Genomic DNA, 9886 nt, shown 5'->3' with positions numbered 1-9886 from the left:
CGCACTCGCGCCACTGCAACCAATGCCAACGCCATGCCCCTAACATAAAAAGACTCGCGGAAGAGTTGTCCTCTATCTTTATGAAATGGTCAATGGACATCGTGGGACTAATGCTAGTCACCCCTGGGGGACTAAAATTTCTACTAATCTTAACATATTATTTTTCAAAATGGGTGGAAGCAGGCGCCTTCGTCCTAATAAAAGACGTTGATGTCACAACATTCATCTGAAAAAATATAATCTGTCGACATGGAACTCTCCAAGAGATCATAACGGACAACGGGTCACAGTTCATATAAAAAAAATTCATAAACTTTTGCTTCCACAATAACATCGAATTGAGGATGTCAACACCACGATATCCTCAAGGGAATGGACATGCGGAAGCTACAAATAAAACCATAGTAGATTCCATAAGGAAAAGGCTCGATACGAAAAAAGGACGGTGGGCAGAAGAGCTACCAGGCGTGCTCTGGACTTACCGAACTAGTCCGCGAAAGCCGACAGGGGAAACTCCATTTTCTCTGGTCCATGGAGTCGAATCAGTCATCCCAATCGAGCACCAAGTGCAGACCCTTAGGGTAGTGCATGCGCCGGAGGATGAATTCAAAAATAACGAATCGCTATGCGATGCCTTGGACCTCGTAGAAGAAAAGCGGGACTTAGCCCTGATACGGCTATCCCACTATAGGCAATCCATTGCTAGATTCTATAATAAAGGTGTTAACGAAAGAAGATTTGATGAAGGAGATTTGGTACTCCGAAAGACCTTCCAAAACACCGCTGAGGCTAACGCCGAGAAATTAGGTGCTAACTGGGAAGGCCAATACAGGGTCACCAAGGTTGTGCGTCCCGGAGTCTATGAACTCGAAACTCTGGATGGCGTCCCGACTTTGAGATCATGGAACGTCTCGAACCTAAAGAAATATTATTGCTGAAAGCAATAAGAATCGAACTAAGACTGACTTGATCCATGTATAAGGGTACGTAGGCAGCCCTTGAAAAGGCGCAGTCTCCTTACAACGAAAACATGCACTTCGCCTATGACCCCGGACTCCTGACCAAGCTCGCAGTGTATTCCATCTCGACTCTGGTAAGGTCCGAAAACTCCCCTCGATATTCCACGTAACACCTTATTGCGAGGTCGCCCCCTTGATAGAGTCGACCTCGCCCATTTCGTCCCAAGTGAAACATCTATAGTTCTCGGCCATCTAAGAGACTTGACTGCGAAATGGTGATTACTCAAGCCTAAGTGAAACATTTTAGACGTCAGTCGACCTAAAAGACTTAGCAAATATCACAACGCTCCGACTAAGGGAAACATTTTAGATTTACGCAATCTAAAAGACTTAGTGAATTATAAAGATACGACAAGATCATCGGACCTCGCCCTAAATTTGTACGGGAAACATTTTAGACACCGACAATCTAAAAGACTTAACCAAATTTAGGGGGATCTTAAGTCAGTTCAGACCACGATCAAGTGTCAATTCAAAGTATTCTAAAAGCACAGTTGGACGATCTGAATGACTTGGCAATTTTGCGAACAATCACACATGCACGAGTTTTGGACCAAATAATATAAAAATAAATAGTAGGAATAAAACAAAGCATAATAAAGATAGAGGTACCGAAGCCCTATATAATTGTTCAAAATACTAAAAAAGTTTCGCCCAAAACAAGTGGGCCCAAAAAAACAAAACGACGAAATAGAAATAACAAAATCATAAAATTCTTGAAAAAAAAGAAGGCGGCGTCAGACTCAGGACTGGCCGGGAGCGTCTTGAGTGCCACTTTGAAAGCCAAAGAATTGCCTAACGGAAGTGCCACTTTCGATAAGCCATGGAAGGAAGGCTTTTTAACGGTACCAGAAGTGGCACTTCCTTCTAATGCCTAGGATAAGGTTAGACAATTCTGGTGGGCCGGGTAAAACTTGATGCATAAAAAGTGGGAAACGGTGGCACGTCTAAAAGTAGAAGGTGGTGTAAATTTGAGAGAGAATTCGAAAGGAAGGAGAGAGTTTCGATTATGATAATATATTCTACTTGTAATAAGAATAATGAATTTATAGGTATATATAGAGTTACATAAAATAAGAAATAAAATGGGAACGTTCCCAACTAACTACATCGGAAAAGACAAGGTAATAAATATACACAACTTTTGATAATATAGTCCCAATGTCGATGGTGATTCCGAGGTCGTGCCAGTCTGTTCCAACTGGTTGGGAAGACAAGCTGAAGAGGAGTCGAGCTGGGAAGTTGAGCTGAACTTCAACACACCCCCCCCCCCCCCCTCAAGCTTGATGGTACATATTGAGAAGATCAAGATTGTTACACAACTCGGATAAACTAGCTTGATGGAGAGACTTGGTAAGAATATATGCTACTTGATGTCGGGTCGGAATGTACTCCATTTCAATAATCTTTGACTATGTCTTTTCACTGATGAAGTGTTGTACGATCTCGATATGCTTAAGGCAACTTGTTTGCAAACATGAACTTAATAGGACCTTCAAATTTGATCTTGAGGTCGTCCATTATCTTCTTCAACCATAATCATTCACACACTCTGTTTTCTAAAGACTTTAGTTTGGCTTCTGCATTGCTTGAGCAACTACGGCTTGTTTCTTTCTTCGCGGGTGACGAGATTACCCAGACATATGTATACATGCAAGATGTAGATCTTTGATCTGAGACATACCCTGCCCAGTCTGCGTCTGTGAAGACTTCAATTCCTCAACTACTTCTTTTCTTGAACCACAGACTTGTTCCTAGGGCAGATTTGAGGTATTGGATAATTCTCATGATGGTTTCCATGTGGGATTTTGAGGGGTTACTCATGGATCTGCTGACCATACTCACTGAGAATCCAATGTCGGGTTTGGTGTGAGAGAGATATGAGTTTCCCCACGAGCTGCTAGAATCTTTCTTTGTCAGTGGCGACTTCAGTTGTGCGAGTTGCGAGCTTCACATTTGGATCCATCGGAGTGTCAGGTGACTTGCAATCGAGCGTGTTTGCTACTTTGAGAGGTCCAGTGTGTATTTTCAAGATCCTTGACTTCAAACTCGGAAAAGTCTGACGGAGACAAGATGTTACCTTGTTCATTATTATCAGTGTTCAGGATGAGAAAGACTTCATGGATGTGAGCTTGTGCCAGACTGTGGGCGAGTTTTGAATAAAAATAGACTTCCGAGCTAGGAGGGTTGGACACAAGACCAGTGTTTAGAAGGACCGGAATGGTTTGATATGAGCTTGGAAGGCTGGGCACGAGAGTAGTGTTTAGAGAGTTCGTGAGAGTTTGATATGAGCTTGGAGCCAAGATGAAGTCTGGATTGAAGATAAACCAATTCGGTGAGTCATCGTTGTTACTTTCCCCCTGACGATCAGAAGTGGCCAAGTAAGGACTCAGCTCGTGGAAGGTGACATCTATGGATACTATGAATTTTCTGGATATGGGTTCATAGCCTTGTATCCCTTCTGAGTTACCGAGTAGCCGATGAAGATACACTTCATTGATTTTGGCTCAAGTTTTCCTTGATTATATGTGTGAATAAATACGGAACAACCGAACACTTTTGGCGAGAGAGTGTATATAAGTCGTGTTTGAGGATATTTGTCAAGAAGAACACAAGATGGAATTCTGAAGTTAAGGACGCGAGACGACATTTGATTTATGAGGTAAGTGGTTGTGAGAACTGCTTCTCACCATAAGTAAGAGGGAACATTTGAAGAGAACATGATAGCTCGCACTACCTCGAGACGATGTCGACTTTTCCACTCAACTACCCATTTCGTTGAGGAGTATGAATGCACGAGCTGGAGTGAACTAGGCCTTGTGTTTTGAAAATGTCATTGAGCTCCAAGTTGAAATAATCTCTGTCATTGTCGGTATGAATGATATGTGCATTAATCACGCGTAAAAATCCTATTTCTCATACTTAAAACTAACGAGTCCTCGGGTATTTTGATGGTTGTTAGTTTTTTTTTATGATTTACAGGTTCAAAAGAGCAAAAAGAGTTTTCGGAGTTGCTTCCATGCAGGATGACACAGTTGGGAGTTGAAAGGGTCAAAACGGAGCTCAAGGCGCAAAGTTAAGAAATTTTGGCTTCCTGTTCACCGTGCACCTCGATTTACGGACCGCGAGGATTGTGCAGTAAGTCCCAGAGTCATCTGTGTGGTCAGTGAAGCAGCTGAGAATTAAACCGCGCGCCACGCATCTCATCATGTGCGCCGCCCAACAGATGAACTCGGAGATGCAAAAGTTCCAGATTCTTACGCACGGTCCTCGCAGACTCAAAAACACTTTACGCGCACCGCACGGTTTGCTCTGTGGGCCGCGAGCTTTCGCTAGCAAGAAAAAGGAAATTAGCGTTTTCAAGCTGTTAAGTGGAGCCTTTGTAACCCAAAAACATCATCTCATATTTTTTTTAGTTTTTCTCTTTTGCTTTTCCTTGGATTTTGAGAGCTTTGGAGAGATAGAGATTAGAGAGCCGCCATCATCAATTCTGTTCATCATTGATTCACATTTTATTTTTGTTCTTTTAATCTCTTGAACTCCTGTTTTTATTAACGAAAATTATGTTGGTCGTTTATTTGTTTTGTATTATTTCTTACTCGTTTCTTATGTCTGTTCTTCTTGTCACCATGCACTAAACCCTTAAGGGCTGTGGTGTAGCAAGTTCATGAAATGGTGATGGATTCCTTAGTATAATATTGAAGAATTGTTATCATTCTAATTGCTTTGTTTAATTCAAATATGTGCCTAATGCTAGCATAGGATTAGCTACCTTAAGCATGAACTTTGATTTCGATTTAATACTTGAGAAATATTAGATTGTTAGTGTACCTGATTTGAATTACTATAATACATTCCTAGGATACATATAGCTAGGCTGTTATAGAATTATGCGTATGCTCTTGTGTTTAATGCTTGTCGTTCTTTTTAAGAGTTGAGATCGAGAGATTAAATTCTTGCATAGGTTTAGGTTGCTAGATGCTCGAGAGGAATTTGGTAATATGATTAACGTGAATGTGATTAGCAAAGTATGAATGATAATAATAATCGAGCATAATTTCCATGAATTCAAACCGTAGAGTGAACTCATGAAGCCATAGTCCTTACTCTTCTCTATCTGTAAAATCCATTTTTTTGTTTCATTTATTTATTAACTCGTCAAAAACATTTTGTGACAACCATTCTCCTTTCTCTTAAGTTTTCTTTGTGCTAGTGAAATTTTCGTCTTTAAATTTAGCTTAGTCCCCGTGGATTCGACTCGCACTTGCGATTTATTACTATTACGACCACGTGCACTTGCGTGTGTGAGATTTTCGCAACAAGTTTTTGGTGCCTTGGGACTCAACTCATTAGTTTCAATTTGAACTTTATTTTTTAATTTTAATTTTTTTCTGACTTATTTTCGTGTCTACTATTGAAGGTATATGCGAAAGGATGGTGAATCAAGTCTTCTTCCAATCGATCCTGAAATAGAGAAAACGTGCACGTGAAATCGAAAAGAGAAGAAGCAAGGCATTGAGCGAGAAATCAAAGAAGCTATCATCGATTACGTTCTACCCACAACCCATGGGTACCGATCGGCCATAGTCAACCTGGCCATCGACGGGAATATGGGCTTTGAAATCAAGACGTAGACAGTCAATACGATTCAGCAAAATCAGTTCTCTAGAGCCCCAAATGATGACCTAACAACGAGCACATAGAGAACTTCAATGAACTGTGCGGCACCTTCTAGATCCACAACGTCGCCACTGATGCTATTCGTCTTCATTTGTTCTCGTTCTCTCTTCCCGACCGAGCAAATGCATGGCTGAATTCGTTGTCGGCCGACTCCATGACCACATGGGAAACTCTTTGTAACACATTCCTTGCAAAGTTCTTCCCCTTTGAGAAGATTGCCCGACTATGAAACGAGATCCACAGTTTCGGGCAGTGGGATGGAGAATTGATACATGAGACATGGGCAAGATTCAAAGAGATGTTGAGGAAGTATCACCACCATGGGACCACTTTTCCGGTCCAGCTCCAAACATTCTACTATGGACTCCTCACATCCATGAAAACCTTAGTTAACATCAGCGCAGGAGACACAGTGTTGACTAAGACATCATCGGAAATTCCACGCTCTTCTTGAAGAGCTAGTACGCTCCAACGACCGATGCTTGGTGGAAATGAGACTCCTGAAAGTCGGCCCCGCGACCGCACACGCTACTACTTTCGTGAGCGATAGGGAAGCAATGAAAGAGATGTTGGCTCAGATGGCGGACCTCAAGAAACAGATTCAAAAGATGAAAGCCACTTCTCATGTAGCACAAGCCACGCCGAAACCATGCTTTTGGCGTAACGGACTGCACTTCATTGACGATTGCCCTCAGGCAAACAATGTCCACCATGAGAATGCAAACTATGTGTGGGGAACTACAACAACCGGGTTGAGGATGTAGGCTCTGGAACTCAGTTTGGCATTACCAATCTGTCTCCTCCAATTTTGTTAATGAAACACACATGAACTTTCATAAAAAAATAGCTCGACATCGAGAATATATGTTAAGCTTGTGCACAAACATTAGATTGCAGTGTAATTGAGGAACAAAGAACAATAAACCCAGCTTCAAGGATTCTTAGATGACAACAGTTTCGATGCCAATGACTTTGGATTTGGATCTGTTGGCTATAGTGACTGATATGTTTCTATCACACATGGAGTATTCAGTGAAAAGATTTCGATCACCAGTCATGTAGTCTGAGGGTCCCTGAGTCAATAATCCATGCAGATAGATTTTCGAGCTTACATGGAAAGCTCGATGAGAGTTACCTATATGGACAAGTGGTCTCGAGATTTCTCCATTGAGTTGAACTTGATGGATTAGTTTATGTAGGATGACGAGCCGGTCATTGTTGAACGGGGAGGCACCCGAGGTAAGAGTCGATTAAGTAGATACCAAATTTTTGTTTGAGTTTGGATCTTTGGTATCTCAAGCCGACTTTAAGTTTGGTGGCTTCCCATGAACTTCCCAACATGATTCTTGAGTATGACCAGGTCATCTGCAATGATTGCAGTATGGCCTAGCTTTTCGTGGTATTATTTTATGCGGAAGCGCGAGCTGCTAGGCTTTCGTTAAAGGTGATGAGGGCAGACGAGTCCGACCTCAGAATTGAGCTCGCATTGGATTGATTTCCTCCAAGCATGCTTTTCTCCTGCTTTATTCATGTTTGACTGCGGAGAAGGCTTCACGGAGAGATGGTAGTTGTCTCGTACTAAGAATCCGACCTCGGACTTCGTCCAAGTCCTTGTTGAGTTCGGATAACAGCTTGGACATGTTTGGTCTCCACGATCCTGCGGTAGAGTTTTGCGTCTTCAGGGCAGGTCCACTGGTGGTGTTCGTATAGATCGATCTTTTGCCATAGATAAGTGAGCGAGCTGAAGTCCTGAGTGACATACATCTCTCTTTGATATTAATCGTGGAGTGCTCATAGTCTCAAACAGTTTGGACGCGTCTTCTGAGTTGAAGAAGATTTCTCTCGCAGTTTCCCATATCCTGTTGTTGTGGAGTAGAGGAGAAATGTTTCCTGGATTTTGAGATTCATCGCGTTCATGAGCCATGACATAACCATACTGTTCTCAGCCTTCCAACTCTTGAACGCCAAACCTTCGTACTTCGGAGCATTGGCCATGCCGGTGCGATAGTCATCCTTGCTTTGCCCGGAGATGAACATGAGTACAGATTGTGACCACTGGAGAAAGTTGTGGCCATTTGAGTTTGTGACTTGTTACATGATGGGAGAATTGATAAGAGTTCGACTAAGTGTGCATTGTTTGAGATGCGGATGAAGTGGTGTTGATGGCGAATGAGTTTTCGAAGGTGTTCATGGTGATTGTGTTTCTAGGCTCTGATACCATGTAGAATTTGAAAGGAAATAGAGAGCCTCGATTTTGATAATATATTCTACTTGTTATTAAGAATAATGAATTTACAAGTATATATATATATATATATATATATATATATATATATATATATATATATATATATAGTTACATCAAACAAGGAATAAAATAGGAATATTCCCAACTAACTGCATAGGAAAAGACAAGGTAATAAATATATACAAATTTCAATACTATAGTCTCAATGTCGATGGTGATTCCGAGGTCGTTCCACTTTGTTCCAACTGGTTGGGAGGACGAATTGAAGATGAGTCGAGCTAGGAAGATGAGCTGAACTTCAACACGTGGCATGGGGGTTTAAAAGCTTAGAACTCTTAAATATGGCTTTAATCTCCAAGCTTACGTGGAATCTATCGGTTGACCATCAAGGTTTATGGCCACGAGATCGAGAAAGAAGTAATGCCACACGGAGCCATTTCTCACCCTCATTGTTAAGAGATAAGCTTCGTCGGGGTGGAAGGAGATATGTTCTATGCGAAAGATGATCCGAGAAAATTCTACTGTCCTGGTTGGTCAAGGAAATGTTGTCAATGATGCCCACAAGAAGAGTAGTAGTCATTACTTGTGTACATTTGATGTAATAAAATCTCACGAAGACTCTTGCTTGTAACTGCCGAATAATTAATAAAAGTTGAAACGTTCATTCATTCTTCCTTGTCTGTTTGAAGCTTTATGATAAACTATAGTCTTTAGTCCTTAAACAAACCTAACAACAAATGAAGAGTAAAATATAGATTTGCATGAACAAACTCTTCATGGTTTGCTTAAAACAGTATATTCACAATCTAAGACTCAAAAGCTATTGATTTCAGTATGATTGTTAGGAGAATCTATAATGTCTGGTTATGAGACATTGAGAGTTGGAGTCACTATCTAGAGACAGAATAAGAACAAACCATTTAACCTCTTATGTCTCGGAGTCACTATGTATGAATTGCATCATGCTTACCTCAATCCTGAAATGAGACATGTCATTTCATAGCTTACGTACTCTCATTTGAGAAAGTCAGAGCTCTAGACTCACTATGTGATATAGAAAACACCTATTGGTGAAGTACTAAGTTATGAAGATGTCATGAAGAACTTTGTGAAGATCTCATAGATATGGAATTCATGTACAAGATTGCTGAAATACAATGTATAGACTCACTATGTGATATAGAAAAGACCTATTGGTGAAGTACTAAGTTATGAAGATGTCATGAAAAACTTTGTGAAGATCTCATAGATATGGAATTCATGTACAAGATTGCTGAAATACAATGTATATCACCTCATGCTTTGTTCCTTGGAATGTGAATAAATGAACTGGCCAGTGTCCGAATTGAGTCGTGACTCTTTTGGATGAATCAATGTGACTTGTTAGCTCCTCTTCAATACATTGTTTCTAACTTATTCACAAGCGGCAAATGAGTTGAGGAAATAACAACTAGAATGGTAAAATGGTAATTTTATAAATTTCATCTAGTTGATGGTATTCATGAAGGGTAAACATAGATAATATTCAATGGATCCACTCATTACAATTAAGTAGAATTCTTGAGTAGAAAATATATTCATTTGAACCGAGAGATTTCAGTGTCAAGTTTTCAGTGGAGTCAGTTGACATTAAGCTAGAACTTGGAAAAGGTTTGTGAACTTTTGAGTCCAAGTGCCACTACTACAAAATTGATTTTCTGATGCGCAAGACTATCAGATGCGACTAGTCGCATCTAAATAACTTTTAGATGCGACTAGTCACATCGGATAGTCAATCAGAAGCCGAAAAAATTCGCTCAAATTGTCTTTTGATTTTGACAATCCGATGCGACTAGTCGCACTTGAAAATATGTTGAAACTTTCAGGTGCGACTGTGTCGCATCAGATAATTTTAAATTTTTGGGCGGGCCTCATCTCCCCCTCTTTTATTTCATTAATC

At 40.7% G+C, this 9886-nt stretch overlaps 1 protein-coding gene across 1 annotated transcript; it reads left to right on the top strand.

Annotated features, from left to right (window-relative positions):
* The first annotated feature begins 344 nt into the window (after positions 1 to 344).
* Positions 345 to 938, top strand: LOC149404935 (uncharacterized). Its single transcript, XM_089607728.1, has one exon. The coding sequence runs from the start codon at positions 345 to 347 to the stop codon at positions 936 to 938; it is 594 nt and encodes a 197-aa protein (XP_089463854.1).
* The last annotated feature ends 8948 nt before the right edge of the window (positions 939 to 9886 follow it).

This window comes from Urtica dioica, chromosome 2 (genome assembly GCF_054948205.1).
Source record: "Urtica dioica subsp. dioica isolate 48M chromosome 2, U.dioica_male_clone48M_v1_H2, whole genome shotgun sequence".
Taxonomy (NCBI): domain Eukaryota; kingdom Viridiplantae; phylum Streptophyta; class Magnoliopsida; order Rosales; family Urticaceae; genus Urtica; species Urtica dioica.
Note: the sequence above shows the minus strand (reverse complement) of the source record. Positions and strands in the feature narration are given on the sequence as shown.

Coding starts and splice junctions, on each gene's coding strand:
- LOC149404935 (XM_089607728.1), top strand. CDS start 345: ATGTCAACACCACGATATCCTCAAGGGAATGGACATGCGGAAGCTACA.